Source organism: Martes martes, assembly GCF_963455335.1.
Source record: "Martes martes genome assembly, chromosome: 10".
Classification (NCBI taxonomy): Eukaryota; Metazoa; Chordata; class Mammalia; order Carnivora; family Mustelidae; genus Martes; species Martes martes.
In genome coordinates, this window is record NC_137898.1 from 48419237 (window position 1) to 48438627 (window position 19391).

Genomic DNA, 19391 nt, shown 5'->3' on the forward strand with positions numbered 1-19391 from the left:
TCTACCATAAGGACAAGGACCAGTGTGATCACACAGGACAAGGCCCAGCTGAGGGTGCCAGCCAGGGATCACTGCTGCGCTGAGTGACAACGAGCAGCCTATGAGGCTCTTCTGCCAAGCTCCTCAAGTTCACAGGAAAGGACAGCCCCCAGTGTTTGTGGTCCCATGCCCTATGTGATTCAAATAGCCAGTTTCAGGGCTGTGAAAAGGGCAGGAAATCCCAAGAGGGCAGAATGACAGGTGCAGTGTCCTAGCCCAGGCCGGGGAGGGGGGCCAGAGAAGAAACCACCTCACCGGGTCCTTCCTTCCAGACCTTCCTGGTAGCAAGTGCCTGGACTCTGGGGGGTATGGAGGTCTGAGGGAGGAGGCCTGGTTGGCTAAGGGTTCAGTGTGGATGGGAAGGCAGGGTGCTCGTCATCTCAGAACCCCCAGGAGACACTGTCCTCCTGAGGGGAGAAGGGAGTGGATAAGGTATCCAGTGGGAATGAGAACGTAAAGCATACCTCACTCACTTGGGGTGGGGAAGCCTGGAGAGTGCAGAGAGCTGGTGAGGACACCAGGGTGGGGAAGCCGGCAAGCTACGGGCGTGGGCTCCAACGTTTGGCTGCAGCCCGCTCCCCTCCCTCCCTCCCAGGCACCTCCTGCTCACCTTTTTCACTACATTGAGTTTGTCTGGTGCGTGGTCAAACAAGGTGTCAAAGGCATCACGTTCTGGAAAAACAGGAAAAGGTAGAGTGGAGCAAAGACCTGCCTCCTGGTGGGGAAGCCCGGCCAAGATGGCCGTACGGTCAGCGCCAGGCAGGCATTCTTCAGTGCGGGACCCGGTGCCGGAACTCTGGAAGCTGGGCTGGGGGCAGACATTCTGGCTTGATTCATAGCTTAGGGACTTTCTCTGTGTCCACTTTCTACATCAACCCTCTCTTGGGCTGGGGTTGGGGGGGCTCTGTCAGGCCGTTTGAATTGCAACGGGTCATGTTTCTTCACTATTTATATCTGTTACATCATGATTCAGTCACAGGCCTAAAGAATTTCTGAAGCTTTTTGGAGGCAGAACGTTCTCCAAACATCAAACCACCTCACCCCCTAATTTTCAAAACCAGGATGGCCACGGCAAGCCTCGTGGTGGCGTGCACAGATGGTTGGCATGGGAGCCCGGGGGGCCCCGGGATCAAAGGTGCGCACCTGCTCTCTAGGGAGTCCGTCATTTCAGACTTTGTGCCTCAGTTTCTTCGTCTGTAAAATGGCATCTGAAAACAAAACCTCCCCCAGGAGTGTGATGAGGATGAAAGACAAGAACGTGTGTGCGTGTGTTCTGGAAACTTGGAAGTGTCTGCTGATCTGAGTTTATTAGCGTATTTCAAACATCCACCATAAATGTGGGATTGTCGAAAGCAGCAAAGCCGTGCCCCCTGCCCCCTCCTCTCCTTGCTGGAGCCCTCAGGCTCTCAGAATGCAGAGTGGAAACAGTGGATAGGACTGGAGGCTGGGAATGAGAAGAATGTCCAGGAGGGACCTGGGGCTGGGAAGCTTCGTGGTCATGGGGCCTGCCTTTTCCTGCGCTTGCACCGATGAGTAAATCTGGGACTGCCAGAGGGGTGACTGAGGTCTCGAACATTCACAGACTACATAAACAAACGCGGAGTTCTGGGAAACAGGAGCAGTATGACGTGTGATGAGGAAAGAGGGACAAGACGGCTTCTAGAAGGCCCGGACTGAGGGGGAGAGTGGACTGTCCCGAGTGTGTACGTCTGCCTCTTTACTTCCACAACACACTTGGAACACAACTGCCCCACAGATGCCAGGGCCTGTTCCAAGCCCAAGCAATGCCAGTGGTCCGGTTACTGACAAGAGGACTGCCGCTGTGGCCAGGTTTCCTCTTCCCACCAGTGAGCCGATCCTCCCTACTAAGCCGCCCTGTCACCAGGCTGATGCAGACACACATGCAGGAAGCAGGCCAACTGCCTGTTCTTCCCAGCTGCTCCAGAATTAACTAGACCCCCGTGGCAGCCACCAGCACCAGAGGGTAATCCTATGCAACTCACCATGCCTTCCGGAGAGCGCCCTGCAGGAAAAGGAGAAAGAAAACAGGATGAGTCTTCTGTCTCTGCCCTTCACCGTAGAGCCCACAAAGCTTCCTTCCTTGGCATTTTATTCTGCACTAAGTCTCCAATTCTCGGTCGCCTTTATCTCATGTCCACCTGTTTTTTCCCTCTGTTCCACAGATATGCTGGTGCCCGCACAAAGCCTGGTGTAAATGACACTTGCACAACTATTTCTTCTCCCCTAAAATCCCACTGTTGCTTAACAGTTGAGAAGGAATATCAGACCCGGGGTTGCAACATTCCCAACCACTGCACTTCCCCGGGCTGCTGTGGCCATCTGCCCGGGGACATTGCCTTTGTCTTTCTCCTGGTCATTCTGTGATTCCCGCCAAAACTGCACCTGTCATTGACTCCAAATTGGTCTCTCGGAGAGGGCAGGGATTGGAACCATACTCATCCCGGCGAAGCGGCAAAGTGCTAACAGCACAAGCATTAGAACAGACTACTTAGGTTTAAATCCCACAGAGCCACTTGCTTGCTGTGGGACCTCGGGCAAGCTATAGAACCTCTCTGGGCGCCAGGTCTTTTAGCTCTAAAACAAGGATGATAATGAGAAACACCTCAGCAGGATGTTGTGAGCATTGCATGAGCTAATCCGTAGAAAGACTCTACTGTAATTCTCAGTATATAGTGAGTGTTCAATACATTTTTTTCTCTGTATGTTTTTGGTTCTTATCATATTGGTTTATTCCAACTGTGCATCTATCCCCTACTAAATGATGACTTGAGGGCAGTGTACTGGAAAGAATAACGAACTTGGAGTTCACTGTTGGATAGACCAAGGACAACTGCTTCTCCACCTTTGGGATGTGGGGTCTTAGGAGGTATAGGCATTGCTTTGTGTATTTATTATGAATATCAATAGATATAAAAGTGCTTCATAAACTGTTGTGTGCTGCCCTTGTTAGGAGATGACTTCCACCATCATGTCCGTGTGGCAAGATGGTGGAGGGAGACCACAGGAAGTGTGGCAGGCAGCTGACGGATTACTCTGCAAACCCAAACCTCATGTCCCCTCGTTCAGGAGCTTCTCCAGAATGTGAGACAGGAGGTGTAGACAAGCCCAGCAAAGGGCGAGGGGTGTGGGGGGGGGCAGGTCTGAGCCAGAGGACATGAAGGACATGTCACAGGACCCAGGCCAGGGGAGCAGTGTGCCTTGTGGATCAGCCGCCCTCTTGACTTCCAAGAAGAGCCCCCAGAGTGACACGGAGGCTGCCTGACAGGCTCTCTGCGGGCCATGAACTGGGCACCTTGGGAAGGGCCACTGCCCATCTCTGCCCTCCCCTGGTCCTGCTGAAGCCACAACAAGCACAGTGTGGTCCAGACAGGCAGCACCGGGGCTCTCCCTCAGCCACCACTGGGGAAGCAAGCCGCCTGGAGACTGGGCAAGACTTGGAAGGCAGGGGTCAGCTGCGGCGGAACAGCCCCGGCTCTTACCATAGCGAGTCCTCACCACCTCTCTGGTTAGGCAAACGCTCCCCACTTCAGAGATACAGAAACCAAGGTCCAAGCAAGTGGCAGAGTCTGGATTTGAACTCAAGTCAGGCTGGCTTAGAGGTCCCTGCTCTTTCCATTTCGCTCTTGTTCAAGGGAACATAGAGGAAATTGGGGGCAGCGGGGAATGCTGAAAATGGCCTTTGCCTGTGGCTCAGACCTGCCCCGTGATCGTGAGAACCCCTGCCCGCCGAGTCCTGCTTTTTCTACCTCAGAACAAACTTCGCTTCCCCCTGGCCAACCTCTTCCACATTCTGAGATTCCAACGGCTTAACGGAAATGAAAAAACACAAAACACCAAGCTACCACTCTGAGGTAGAAAAGGCCAATCTGGGTCATGGCACATGACCAAATACATCAGAGGCAGAAAAGGAAGGAAAAACATCCCTTTGAAGGTTCACACTTTAAATTCGACCCCATGTTTATGGCATGACGATTTCATGCCGGTTGGCTTTTTCGGGGGCACACTTTTTTCCTGGAGTGCCACAAAATTAGAATTTTTCAATCACAGCTAATTCCCTCTCCCTGCGTCCCCACCCAAGTTTGTATCTTAAGCATTGAGAGGCATGTTTTGAATGCACGGAAAAGGCTAAACTATAATCATTGGCTGAAGTCTAATCCCTCCTGCGATCCCAATAAATGAAAACTAAATATCAGCAAATGGATGAATTTCGGAGAAACATCTGTGTTCCATTAGAGGATCGCTGGCAACAATGGTGTTGACATACTCTGTGTTACCAGTTATTTCCTCTTGGATTTGCCGAGACTGGAGGATTCCTTCTCGTTTCTGAAATGGGGGGGGAGGGGAGGCGGGCGGGGAGGAGGAGAGAAAAATATGCTTTAGAAAAATACAAAAAAAACTGATTAGCATTCTTGATACTGAGAAAGTTACTGGTGTTTAAGAAATGAAACCCAGAGAGGAGAGAGTGCCAGAAGCAAAACGAGGCCCCTGATTTCCTGGGACTGGACCGTACCATTCATGCTTAGGCGCAATTAGTGTTTATTCCAAACAAGTTGGCTGTTTCTTGGACGGTGAATCTTTTTCTTTCTTTATTGGAAGACATTTTGCTGGAAGCAAACTGTTTGCCTCCTGGAGTAATCCGCAGTAAACCGAATGGAAATGAAGGCCAGGGTGTGTCTGCCCTCCAGCTGGGGCCACAGAGGGAAGCGAAGAAACACATTCAGCGGCGGGGCTGGGGGGAGAGGACGGCTGGGGGGAGACGACGGAGGCCAACTGGGAGAATTTAAACAGAGGGAGAGTTTTTCGGTTTTGTTTTTGTTTTTAATGGATAAATAGGGGAGCTTTATTGTGAGCTGTACAGCCCTCAGGTAACTGGCATTTTCTCTGAGAAAAGGGTAATAAGCACTCTGGAGGTCCTCAACGCCCACCCACCCACTCATCCGCTCATCCGTCTGTCTGTCCATCTGTCATCTGTCCACCTCCTCCCAGCAATTTATCTTTTCTTCCTTCCTTCCTTCCTTCCTTTCCATTTCCTTCCTTCCTCTCTCTCTCTCTCTCTCTTTCTCTCTTTCATGAGTCAATGTCTTTCCTGTACAAGAATCTATGTTGGGACTGCAAGCAAATACTATGGAACATCTGACCCAACTTCTGACCTTGAGGAATTTAGAGTAAAACAGGGTAGATGAAACAGGTATGTGAGAAAGATTTCCAAGCAACAGTCTGGGTTTGTGCCCAATGGTGCAGCTCCATTACTCTAGCAGGATCCCCCTTACTCTCAAAAGCATTGTGCGTCAATTACACAGTAGTCCCGGGCAGACAGGAAGGGCTGAATGCGGGACAGGAGCTGGCACTTTCGGTGGGGACGGTCAGGGACCCCTTGCAAGGGGAGGGCATCCTTGAGCTGGAACTTAACAGGACACAGAGGATTTGGCCGGACACAGGGGGGAGAGCATTCCAACAGAAGGGATGGCCTGAGTGAAAAGGCAGGTCAGGAGAGCACAAATGGGTCCAGGCAGCTGTCTGGAGGGCTGGCGGCTGCCATTACTCGGTGGAGAGTCAACTGTGAGCCGGTCTGGAGTTTAAACCTCATTGTGTGGGGGGAAGGGAGCTAGTGAAAGGAGTGTTGGGGCTCAGGAAGACCCTCTGATAGGTGTGGGGAGGGAGATCCATTTCATCAGGTCTCTAAAGTCATTCCCAGACACATAGACGACAGCAGTTTGGGGATGGCAAGCAGTTGTCAGGGCAAGTTCTTCTACAAAGGCAGAGAACAGTGTCCAGAAGGAGCCTCCAAGCGTTAGCATGTCAACTGAAACCTGCCTTCTTGCCCTCTTACCCAAACTTCTAGAACCTTCTCTTCTATTCCCACTAGCCACAGAAAAGAGGGTCCTTGCAAAATGCTTTTATGGAAGGAAAGGTAGAGCTGGATAAAGGCCAAGAGCATATCTGTACTAGGTTAGGAAGAACAGGTTATCAAAGTAAAAAAGGAAGTAAACAAGAAAAATGAGGGTATCATTTAAAAGGGATCCAGTAAGGATAAATCAAGACTTTTTCCCAATTTGGCTTCATTATGTGTATGATTTTTATGTGGGGCTAATGGTATTTGTGTCCTTGTCTTGTGAGATTCTTCACAGACATAAAAACTCATCTTCAACTTCATGCAGAATTCACTGCTTTTGTACAGAATGGAAAGGAATAACCCCTCACACAGCTCCTGGATTCACCTTAACCTATTATTTGTGTCTCGAGAACTCTCTCTGGGGCTCAGTCAGTGTCTTCTGGCTAATTCTGAGTCCTGCTTTTGTGCCTATTTAAGTCGACAAAGCACGACACCCCATACAAGCTGACACGCATGAGTACCATTCTGTGCTACCTTGTCCTCTCATGAGACCAGTTCGTTCCTTTTACCTGCACTTAGCCTTGGAACCACACATTCTCATCTACTCTGACCCTCTGGTCACCCTCTCTCTGCTCCTTAGGTGTAATCTTGTCTCCTGGCAGACAGGGCCAAAGATGATTGTTCCTATTATATCCCCCTGATGTTTAGCAAGTTAGGTCCTCAGAAGGTGTAGAAGAAATCCTTTATTACCAGGGCATGGCCCAGCAGCTGACCGAGGAGAGCCCTCACAACCTCCTTCCTTCCGCTAACTTCTGATCCCTGAAAAAGCTCAGCTTTTGTCCCGGAGACTTGGCCTGGCACGGTCAGGCCAAGCCTACCAGCCCTCAGGGCTCTTCCTCACCAAGGGACGGCAGAGCCGCCATATTGTTCTCTTCTCCAGAACCCTGGCTAACCAGAGAGCTGCTTATTAGGGGCGTTCTCCCTCACAGCATGTTTACTTGAAAAGAACAGAAACAAGCAAACAGAATGCTGACCTTTCCTAAATGGCCATAAAGTTGGAAAATGAAATTGAATTTGGGTATGTAATGGGGTTAGGAGCACAGTGAGAGAGTTACAGGGAAAGAGCACACCCTCATTGTGGAAATTAGACAGCCATATGTGAATGGAAATTCCATCCAACAATCTGGGGAAGATGACCTGAGATCCCAGCCGCGCTTCTGTGGGCAGGTGAAAAGCAGCAGTGCCCTGAATACAGGCAAGGCCAGTCAGGGGCTCTCTCTCAAACACAGACACAGACACACACACACACACACACAGACACACACACACCCCTTCATACACATAGGTGTCTGTCTCTTCCCAATGCCCGTGCCTCATCTGTTTAACCAAAAAATGATTCTCCATGGCTTGTAGGGTCTAAACACAAGGCATACATCTTTTCTCCTGACCCTACTGCACACACCTCACCCCCTCCAGTACACAGTACACGGACATCCTCCTGACAACAACAGGTAAACCCCAGGCACGTGTCCCACACAAGGCTAGCCCATACTCAAGCCCATCAGTTACTGCACAATAACGGATCGCTGCCACACGCGTTGGACACTGCGCTCACATCCCTTCGCGCAAACAGCACATCGAGGACACTCAGCATTCATCCCACTATCCTTGTAATAAGCTCCCCAGGCTGCCTTAGCTCCCACACGAAGTCAGCCTCTATCCCCCTTTAAGGGCGCAGATGTTTGTCGTGCTGTCTTACCTGGACCACGACCACTTGGATGGAGACGTGATCTGGGAGTCGGATTGGTGCCCGGAAATACTGGGACAGAGCAACCAGCAGATGCAAGATGGCTACCAGGCTCTTGGCATGAACAGCTGAAATAAAACAGGATTTTAAAATTAGAGAAACTTCTTCCAGATCCTAGGCAGATATAGGCAGATATTCAAAACGTAGCAGTACCACACCCAATGCACCTTCTATCCTCCCATCCCCCCCACAAAGGATCTCATGGGCCTCCCCTTTTAGGCCCCCTCAGTCTTGGCTAAGTCCCATGGAGTTGCTGCTTGGATCATGTTACTTGGATTTCCCATATAGTGCCTCTCCACTCTAATCCAAGTTTCCAGTAGGGACCCTGACAACTGCTGAATTTTGAGATCAGATCAGCCCTCTGCCATCCCCATGTTTATGTTCATTCTATTCTAATAACCATGAGCATGTCTGCTCTGCCTGCTCTTTCCCTTCCCCCTCGACTGTGAACTCTTTGGGTTATCGCCACTCCCCATGTCCCAAGGCTCTACCCCAAGCACATCCTCAATGAATTGAGCACTGAGTCAGGAACGCTGGGGATCCTTTCCTTTGTTCAGGGCTTAGAGTCCCTCGAGGAAGGCACGACACATCTAAAGGGCTTTGTTGGGTCTTCTGAGCACTGTGTATGGTCTGTGTAGGCAGGGCCCCTTAGAGAAGGGCTGGGAGATGATGTTTATGACCCAAATAGCTTCTGTAGCTACAGAGCAACGTGCTGGATACGAAACCACTTGTACTAGGGAATGGTAGGCTACCACTGAGTTGTAGTTTTTGCAACAGCCGAGAGGAGAAAACGCTACGAAAACAACAATGCTGTGATGTAATGGGTACATGTGGGGTCAGTTCTCTGAGCTTCAGTTCTCGCTTGACAAGCTCTGTATTGGTTTTCTGCCTACGTGACCTTGGGTAGGCCATTCAAGGCCTCTGGAGCCTCAATCCGCTCATCTTTGCAAATGGGGATAACAGTATCTAAGCAGAAATACAAGTTGTAAGAACTTCCAGAGATAACGTAGGCAAAGCTTTCAGCACATAGCAGGTTGTGCTATGGAATGGTTGGAAGGGTTGATGTATTTTTTTTTTTTTTAATTATAACTCAGGAGAAAATACCTGGCACCTAGGCAATTAAGTCATGTCAACGATCTCCTCGTTCTTTCGCCTAAAAGGAAGGATTCACCAGATGCCTTACCTGCCTTCACAGTCCTACCAGCCTCGTGGGTTTCTCTTTATAGGGGGGGCACTTAAGGGAAGAACCAAACATGCTCATTTTGTGTATTTAGCCCACACTGGATCCATTATCAGGGAGTCATTCTCTCTGCCCTGGGACTGAGGAACCTGCTTCAGCAGAAGTCTTAAGAAATCGCCAAGAAAAGGAAATGACTCAGACATTCCTTGGGCACTCATTAGTGTTGCTTGTTATCACTGCTATTTCAAAGAAGGTTCTCCACTGAGAGCAGCAGCCCCACACCCACACACAGCAGATGATCTGCTCCTAACTCAGCCCTCCAGAAGACATTTTTCAGTTCTGGGCTTTTGGGCATCGACCACAATTTCACCCACAGTGACAGCCTCGAAAAAGGCTCCCGGCATGGGAGTGACCTACTGCCAAGGAGGGCTTGCTGCCGGGGTGAGGCATCACCGGGTTTGCCTGTCTGATCAGAACTGCCATATCCCCGGCCCGTCACGGAGGGCTGTAAGGACATTGGCTAACTCTGCTAGAGGTGGTGTGGTCGAAAAGCTGGCTCGTACACACGGGTGACCTGTACTTCATCTTGACCATCTCACTAAGCAACACAGAGCTGTTTCATAAGCACCATACAGATGTCAGTCTCTTCTGATGAGGGTTCTGTCCCCTGGGGAGTTTTTTCAAAAGAAGTAATTATAGTTTCTCTCTGCCTCTTTCTCCCCTACACACACACTACATGTACCGATATGTTAATTATTATGTAATATATCATCATTAAAGAATTCTGGAAAACACCATGTATAATAACCAGAGGATAGTTTAGACCAGTGGTTTTCAAAAAACAATTTTTTTTATTAAGCAGAGAAACGCTTTGTTTAAAAGCCATTAGGCAAAACAGATGAGAAAAAGAAAGTACAAGTGCTCCCGTCCCCAAGTCCTAACTGCAGCCCACCCACGGCTGCCTCTCTCTTCACTGATGCCTGAGTTTCTCCTGGCAGATCATGAGGTTGGACCAAGCATGGTTTAATAATCACTGCTTTAACAAATTATGGTATATCCACACAATGGAATAGTTGCCATGCGCTGAAGATCACTGCTGAAACAATGTAACTATAAATATTAATAATGTAATGTTAAACAGGAACAATAGAAACAATGGAAATATACACACTTACGGATATACAGATTTAAACACATATACACACACATATGCACACACATACACACACATGCTTGTGGCCAAGACTTAGAAAGGAATATTAAAAAAATGAAAACATGGTAGTTTCCTATTTCAAAGTTTTCTTTAGGCTAAAGATATGTCATCTTTTTCCATTAAGACAAATCCTAACAACCTTTGCATATTTGGGTGCCCACCTCATTGCCACCTCTGAGCATGTCTCCTGGTCTCTCCCTGACGCTAGACAGTATCTAGAACCACTGTGATCTGGCGCTCAAGTCAGGAAGGCAATGTACAGATTTAGAGCAGGGCCAAGGCTCTGCTGTATAAACTGGGCACTCAGCCACTGTACCAAGAGCTGAAAAATTTCCAAGAAGCTGCCGAGTTAGAAACAGTCCTTCAAATAGGAGCTGTGGCAGAAATAAAAACCGGTGCCATTTTTCAGGAGGCAATTTGACAATATGTATTATGACCTTAGAAATGTACATATACTTTGGCCCTAAAATACCATTCCTAGCTTTTAGCCTAAAGAAGTAATTGTGGCTATGAACAGAGAGAACTCATCAGGCTATGTTTATAAGGGTAGGAAAAAAAAAAAGGAAAACAATCTCAAAATCCATCATTAATTAAACCACTTATGATATACGCATACAATGTCCTGTTACATAATGTTAAAAGTGACAGAATATTTAATGATTTGTCAAGATCTACATCTTCTAAACATATACAGACTGAACTCATCTTTTTAAAAATAAACTCTATTTACAGAAGTATACACAAATTTATTTTCCTCTCTCTTACACCACTGTGTAAGACTTGATGGAGCACGACTGGATGGAGCACACCACCGGGATGACGGTCCCTATCTCTGGGTGGGTGGCTTAGAGGAACAGCATGTGCAGGCTTAGTGCGCAGGTGCCAGACTCTCTGGCTCTCATTCCCAGCTCCGCCACTTACCACCCATGTGACCTTGGACGATGATACTCCTTTAGCAAATATTACTGTGCTTAGTAATCACCAGTCACTCTTCTAGATTTTGGGGACTCAGTAGTGAAAAGACAAAAATCCCTGACCTCGTAAAGCTTACATAAATTGTTTCTTAACTTCTCTCTGACTCTATTTTCCCATCTGTAAAATGGGCGTAACAGAATTCTTATCTGAGATGAGTGAGGATTACAAGGATCAAAAGATGTAAACTGCTTAGAATAATATAAAACGTACAGAAAGCACCATAAATACGTTAGATGTTTATATTTAAATGGTTTTTATCTTTGTAAATTTTTAATAACAAAAACTGTTGTGAAGAAAACAGAAAAGGAAGATTTTCCTAAAGCCCTAGAAGAAATGCCTTGGTAACTCATAGCTGTCCCTGCCACCTTTATCCTGACGGGAAAGGCGATACAATGTCAAACAGAGAGGAGAACAGGAGGGATGGAACTTCCCTCTAGGAGTGGGGCCCAGCACATTCCTTGTGGAAGAAGTCAGTGCTGCTTGTAAACAGGAATCACAGGGAGCTGGCCACTGAGATAATTATCTCTCTGACCCAGTAATTCAGCTCCCTTTTGGAAATCTATCTGACAGGAATAATTTGAGAGAAGCAAAAAGAGACACAACTTAAGACATTTGACTTGGCCTTATCTGATAGGAGCCATAGGCCAGCAAACGTCTTGATAGGATCACCGTCAACATAGGGTTTAAATTTACTATGGGATTATCTACCCCATGAAATAGAAGCAAAAGTAAGTACAAAGACCCCATGGGAATATAGGAAATACGATCTAATATTAAGAGAAAGCAAAATACCAGACTGTATGTGACTTCATCAAGGAAAAATAGGCATGGGTATGGACAGTAGTGGGCAAAAAAATGGAAATAGCTAGATGAGAGTGGTAATACAGGGGACTATTGTACTCATACACATCTCCCTGTAATAAATGAAGGTAAATGCAAACCAAACAAATCATGAAAAGCCATTGAAGACACTGGTCTTCTGGGGCACCTGGGTGGCTCAGTCGGTTAAGTGTCCAATTCTTGGTTTTAGTTGAGATCATGATCTCAGGGTTGTGAGACTGAGCCCCGGCTTAGGCTCTGTGCTCAGCACTAAGTCTGCTGGAAATTCTCTCCCTCTGCCTCTCCCCCGACTCATGCGTGTGCTTGCTCGCATAAATCTTTATTTATTATGAAGATTTTTAAATTTATTATAAAGATTTATTTATTTGAGAGAGAGCAGAGCGAGAAAGAACACTTGTGGTGGGGGAGGGGTAGAGGGAGAAGCAGACTCCCCTCTGAGCCAGAAGCCTAATGTGGGGCTCGATCCCAGGACCCTGGGATCATGACCTGAGTCAAAGGCAGATGCTTAACCGACTGAGCCACGCGGGCGCCCATAGATAAATCTTTAAAACAAAAAACCCCATTCTTCTATCTGTCTTTCCCAAACTGGGTTCCCTGGCAAGTTAAGAGGTGTTTCATTTTGTTTAGAGGGGTACATGGAGATGGTCCATATTCAGGGAGCAGGAAGTAGGATGAGATGAAAGGAAGCAGGGCTCTTCATTGGAAGACTTTTAACGCTTGTGACTGTTGTGGAGTTCCAAAATGTAGCTGCAGCTCCTACACACATAATCAAGGGCTCTTCCTCTCCCCCTGCACCCCCAACACTATTAGCAGACCCTGAAGCAGCATCCAGGGCCCAGCACTTGGCCTCTCCTTCTGCTCCTGGGTGTTTGTCAGGCAGCGGATGCCCCGTTCCAAGCAGCCTGTGCTGTGTGCGCCAAGATGTAATTACACAGCAGGAGGCACGCGGCATCTCCCCTCCAGTGTCAGATGCTAGAAACTTGCTGAAGAGGTTGTGTCTGGCAGCTACTGGGTCTCTAAGTTGAGAGGTAAAGATTTCCTTTTCTCTCCCAAGTTGGAAAGGCATGCTTTGTTTTGTTTTCTGGTCTTGGTGGGGAAGGCAGGTGTCCTTTCTAAGTTTTTATAAACTGGATACAACAAGGTCTAGTACTTAACCCCTTGATACTTAACAGCAGAGAACACCATCAAGATGATTTTATTAATCTGAATTCTTCTTTTCATCTATTGCAAAGAAGAAAACAACTCTGGACTTCCTCCGAGAAAGCTGTTATTGCCACTGGGTTCACCAGATTTGCTGATGTAACGCTGATTCTGTTACGGACTCATAGTGTCTGTAGCAGACTGGCGGGCCCTTAAGAAAAGAATGGACCATTTACGTTTTCCCAGGTCCTGGAGCTACACTGACTGTGCAGCCTGAATTTGAAAATCCCATTCCAGGCCCTGCGATCTCAGCCAGATCTTTGATCCTTCTGGAAAACAGAGGGCTGAGAGGAAGGTCATGGGCTTAAGAACAGAGTCAATTCCTCTCCACCCCCGCCCTGCTCAAGAAGTAGGTATCCTCACCTCCTCCCTCCTCTATGAGTTGGAGACACAGCTTTCTCGAAAGGTTGTGCTGGGGCTCAGGGGGAGCTCAGTCAGGAGGTGTCACCTCCTCCTCCCGGTCTCCCATGAGCTTGCTACAAACAGCCTTTCACAGAAGCGCACACCGGACTTGGTTCTTTTCCCGGCAGTGCAGAGGAGAAGTTCTCTGAGGAAGGGCACGTCTGGCTCAATGCTAAATGGGTTTGCACCCCCCACCGCGGGCCTGCCAGCTCCCTGCATGGCTTCTCAGGGAAACCGAGGGGTGGGGACCACAGCCCCATCCTTCTTTGTGAAACTCACAGTCCACGTTCCACTTGATGCTCCTGGGAGGAAGCTTCAGGGTTTCGTTGATCTTCTCCAGGACAGTCTGCAGTTTTTGCTTCTGAGCTATCTCGGACTGGGTGACTTCGGCAACATTCAGCTTCTCGCTCTCAAGCTTCTCTAGGGTGACAAGGGGGAGAGAGAGCAGCCGTTACCTCCAGCCACAGACAACCCCAACTCACGCGTTAGCTCACTCATTCATTCCCTCCCATGCACACCTGCGCTCACATGTCTGCTCGCTCCACCAGTGTATACGGACCACCTGCTATGTGAGGGACACTGCCCTCCCCTCAGCCGATGGTGGCACTGGTGACACCAGCATGGTGAGAGCTCGTGACTCTTTTGAATCCCCACATGATAAGCTCCCGGGAGCACAGAAGTGGGGCATGTAACCCAGCCTGTCATAATTGAACCCTTCTCCACCACTATGGATTCTTCCCCCTTTTCAACGCTGCCTTCTCCAAGAGTACTCTGGGCCCCAACTAGAAAGCCTTGTGTCCCTCCCCTGGGCCTTTTGCACATTTCTGTCCTGTGTGTCTATGTACGTGTCATGCTGAATCACATTTATCTGGTCTAAGCACCTTTTTCCTTATAAACCCACCTGGAATGTAACTTATTTGATGTGTCCTGTTTCATAAATTCTAAAGCATACTCCCCCCCCCCACATTTTAACATGCTCTGTTATGAAATCAGAGTTTCTTCAAATTAATGGCATTCTACGGTTGTGGTCCACCCGGTGGAAGACAGGAGCTCTCACTGCTTCATGTAGGCGCCTTGGGTCCTAGCTCTTCATGGTGTGGCCACTTTCTTGTCTCAATTAGCCTAGAAGAACTTTCCAAAAGTAGGAAATAAAAATTCTAAGGAAAAAGAAAGCTTTGGGTATTAGCAATTTAAATGATTTTTCTTTTTTTGAGTGGTACTTGTAAAATGGTATATTTTAAAATCAATTGTTCTTGAATGCAATGGCATAATCCCTTAATACTTACAGACAAAACAGTCTAATCATTTCATTGGTCTGAATTTTTATCCATTAAGACAAATTTTGGATTTCTGAACGGGAAGTTTTAACTGCTATTAGATTCACCTAATCTTTCCACAACTCCTTAAGGGAGGATAGAACTGACACTCTGAAATAGGTTTAAAATGTCTTTTTCCTTCATTTTTAAGGACTACCCTATAAAAGAATTAAACTTCATGCCAATGGTTCCCCCCATTGCTTATATAATATCTTTTATTTTTCAGTAGTTGTAGCTTATCCAGATCAAATATCCCTTGGGTAATTCTTTGAAGATGAGATTGTCCACTGGAGAATTTCCACAGTTTTTGTGGATTTAAGAATTCTTTTGTGCACCTGGACAGAATGGGCTCAAGCTCTTCTCATTTTCGGAGGCCTGAGTGTTCTCCTTCTCTTCTCTTTAGTTGCTTATGGCCATCATTCTTTATTTCTAAATGTCAGGGATGTAATAAGCCTATATTTAAATGTCTTCCTCTTGATTGTTCAAATGTGAAGAGATCATGTGTGCCTTTTCTATTTTTAGGCTGTGAATTCTTATCTTGGATCCTCTCCTACTGAAGAAATGACACATTGTTTGTATCTTATGTTGCAATCACAATTTTGGTAGTTTGGTAGAGACTGTCCAAAGTGCTAGGTTAAGGAAACTTCTCTTGGCTAAGAAGAAAGGATCACCAGGTTAGGATAGTGATGAGTGTCTTGGGAGAGCGCTTGGGGTGGGGGGGTGGGTAAGGGTAGAAGTGGCAGTGTCAGAACCACTCTCCAGCTGGCCATGTTGTGGTACATCATGGCCTGTGATTTTTCATATTTATAACCTTCTGCTGGCATTGGACTTCTTAGGTCTCTGAATCTGTTTTCTAGCTCACTAACTTTTTTTTACACTGTTCTCCATTCTGTTCTCATTTTTTAAAAAATTGGATTTTAGACATTACCTACTAGAATACTCTTTTTTTCCTGTTTTTGCTGCTATTTTTATCACAGTAGTAACATTATAATGCTTTCTTCTTAAAATTAAAAAAAAGTTTGATTTTTAACATCTGGCATTATTCAGAAGGAGACTTTTTATGGTTTGCTTATTTCTTTTGCATTACTAATTTTGGAGAAAATGTAATTCTGCTTTACTTTTTTTTCTACTTTAGTTATGCTTTGGGTTTTTTGCTTTTAATTTTTGTGGAATATTTTTTTAGGCACTGATATTGGTATAATGTGGATTTGAGTAGATAGAATATCTTGAAGTAAAATTTATTAATAGTTTTAGGTATATCTTTTCATGTTCACACACACAGAGTTCTCTCTCTCTCATTCTCTTTTAATGAAAGTGAGATTACAGTGTATATATTTTTCTGCTACTTTTTTATTCATTCAAACATTTATTATGAGTATCTAGGTCAACATATATGGATATAATTCATTTCTGGGGTACCTTTTGACCACCTTAACCTACTCTGTCCACCCCAACACCTTACTTCTGGCAACCATCACTCCATTGTCTTTATCTATGAGCTTTTTTTTTTAAATAAAATTCAACATATAAGTAAGATCATATAGTACTTAGCATAGTGTTCTCAAAGTCCATCTATGTTATTGTAAATGGCAAGATTTCACTCTTTTTTTATGACCAAATAATACTCCACTGTATAAATATACATATACCATGTCTTCTTTATCCATTCATCCATTGACAGACACTTAAGTTGTTTTCATATCTTGGCTCTTGTAAATAATGCTCTAGTGAACATAGGGATGCACATATCTTTCAATTACATTTTCATTTTCTTCTTTAGACAAATAACCAGAAGTAGAATCAGTGTATCATATGGTATTTTCATTTTTTATTAAAGATTTTATTTATTTACTTGACAGAGATCACAAGCAGGCAGAGAGAGAATTGGAAGCAGGCTCCCCGCTGAGCAGAGAGCCTGATGCAGGGCGCTATCCCAGGACCGTGGGATCATGACCTGAGTCGAAGGCAGAGGCTTTAACCCACTGAGCCACACAGGCACCCCAATTCATTTTTATTTTTTTAAAGAACCCCCATACTGTTTTCCACAGTGGCTGCACCAGTTTACACTCTTAGCAACAGTGCACGAAGTTTCCCTTTTCTTCACTTCCTTGTCAATATTTGTTATTTCTTGTCATTCTGGTACTAGCCATTCTGGTACTAGCTCTTCTGACTCATGTTAGGTAGTATATTATTGTGGTTTTGGGTTGCCTTTCTCTGATGATTACTGATGTTGTGCACCTTTTCATGTGTCTGTTAGCCATCTGAGTGTCTCCTTGGGAAAAGTGTCTGTTTAGATCTTCTGTGCATTATTAATTTCGAATGTCTCCCTCCCCCCACCCTTTTTTTTTTTTCTGTTCAGTTCCATGAGTTCTTTAAAATTTGGATATTAAACCCTAGCAAATATTCCCGCCCCCCCCACCCCATTTTGGTAGGTTGCCTTTTCATTGTGTGGATGGTTTCCTTTGCTGTGCAGAAGCTTTTAATTTTGATGTGGTCCCACTTATTTTTGTTTATGTTGTCTTTGCTTTTTGTGTCAAATCCAAAAAAACGACCACTGAGACAAATGTCAAGGAGATGACTGCCTAAGTTTTCTCGCAGTAGTTTTCCAGTTTCAGGTCTATGTTCAAGCTTAAAGACCCATTCTGAGTTAGTGTTTGTGTATGTTGTAAGACGGTGGTCAATTTTCATTCTTTTGCATGTGGCTGTCCAGTTTTCACAATACCATTTATTAAAGAAACCATATATTCTTGGCTCCTTTGTCATAAATTAATTGGCCATATACGTGCGGCTTTATTCCCAGGCTCTCTGTTCTGTTCCATTAATGTATATGTCTGTTTTTATGCCAATACCATACTCTTTTGACTACTGGAGCTTTGTAATACCGTTTGAAATCAGGGAGCATGGTGCCTCCAGCTTATTCTTCTTTGTCAAGATTGTTTTGGCTATTAGAGGTCTTCTGTGGTTCCATACAAATTTTAGGATCCTTTGTTCTATGTTTTTTCTGGACAATGTATCTTTATTTCTATCTATCTATTTATTTCCATTTGCATATAATTGACACAAAATGTTATAATAGTTTCAGGTGTACAAAAGAGTGATTCAGGGATGCTTGGGTGGCTCAGTTGGTTAAGCAACCGCCTTCAGCTCAGGTCATTAGCCCAGGGTACTGGGATCGAGTCCGACATCGGTCTCCCCCTGCTCTGCAGAGAGCTTGCTTCTCCCTCTGCCTGCCACTCCCCCGCTTGTGCTCTCGCTCTCTCTGTCAAATAAATAAATAAATAAATAAGATCTTTAAAAAATAGTGATTCAACAAGTTTACTATGCTATGTTCACTACAAATGTGGCTACCATTTGTCTTGCTACATCTCCATTACAACATCATTGACTATATTCTTTATGCTGTGTCTTTTATTCCCATGACTTATTTCATAACTGGAAGCCAATTTCTCCCTCTCCCCTAATTCTGTGAAAACTACCATTGGAATCTCAATAGGGATAGCATTGAATCTGTAGATTGCTTTGGGTAGTATGGACATTTTAACAATATTAATTCTTCTAATCCATGAACACAGAATATCCTTCCATTTGTGATCTTCAATTTCTTTCAGCAATGTCTTACAGTTTTAAGTGCAAAGGTCTTTCACCTCCTTGGTTAAGTTTATTCCCTGGTATTTTACTCTTTTTTTGATGTGATTGTACAGGAGATTGTTTTCTTAATTTCTTTCTGACAGTTTCTTGGTATATAGAAATGCAACAAATTTTTATGTATTGATTTTGTATCCTGGAACTTTACTGAATTTGTTTGCTAGTTCTAACAGATTTTTTGGTGGAGTCTTTGGGATTTTCTCTATACAATATCATGTCATTTGCAAATAGTGCCAAACTGGATGCCTTTTATTTATTTTTCTTGTCTAACTGTTCTGGCTAGGAATTCCAATACTATGTTGAATAAAAGTGTCTAGGGTGGGCATCCTTGTCTTGTTCCTTATCTTTGAGAAAAAGCTTCCAGCTTCTCACTTGTCATATCGAGCCTTTATTATATAGAGATACAGTGTCGCTGTACCCACTCTGTTGAGAATTTTTATCATTAATGGATGTAGAATTTTGTCAAATGCTTTTTCTATATCTGTTGAGATGATCATATGATTTTTATCCTTCATTTTGTTAATGTGGCATATCACACAGATTGATTGGTGGATATGACACCGTTCTTGCATCCTTGGAATAAATCCCACTTGATCATGTGTATGATCCTTTTAATGTATTGTTGAATTCACTTTGTTAATATTTTGTTGAGGATTTTTAAATCTTTGTTCATTAGGGATATTGTTGCCATTTTCTTATGGTGTCCTTGTCTGGTTTTAGCAGTGGGGTAACACTGGTTTTGTAAAATCAGTCTGAAAGTGTTCCCTCCTCTTCTATTTTTGGGAAGAGTTTGAGAAGGATTGGTATTAATTTTTTTTAAACGTTTGATAGAATTCACCAGTGAAGCCATCAGGTCCTGGATTTTTGTTTGTTGGGGACTTTTTAATTACTGATTCAGTTTCCTTACTAATAATCAGTTT

General features: G+C 45.2%; 1 protein-coding gene across 1 annotated transcript in view; it reads right to left on the minus strand.

The window, feature by feature from the left end:
- PARVA (parvin alpha) overlaps window positions 1–19391 on the minus strand; it is a 167710-nt gene that overhangs the window by 15731 nt on the left and 132588 nt on the right. Inside the window, exons 5-9 of the mRNA XM_080815474.1 lie at window positions 13790–13930; window positions 7653–7768; window positions 4325–4383; window positions 2043–2062; window positions 650–711 (exon numbers count right to left, since the gene is read on the minus strand). Of these exons, the coding sequence (XP_080671600.1) occupies window positions 650–711; window positions 2043–2062; window positions 4325–4383; window positions 7653–7768; window positions 13790–13930 (398 nt within the window). The remainder of the gene's footprint in view (window positions 1–649; window positions 712–2042; window positions 2063–4324; window positions 4384–7652; window positions 7769–13789; window positions 13931–19391) is intronic.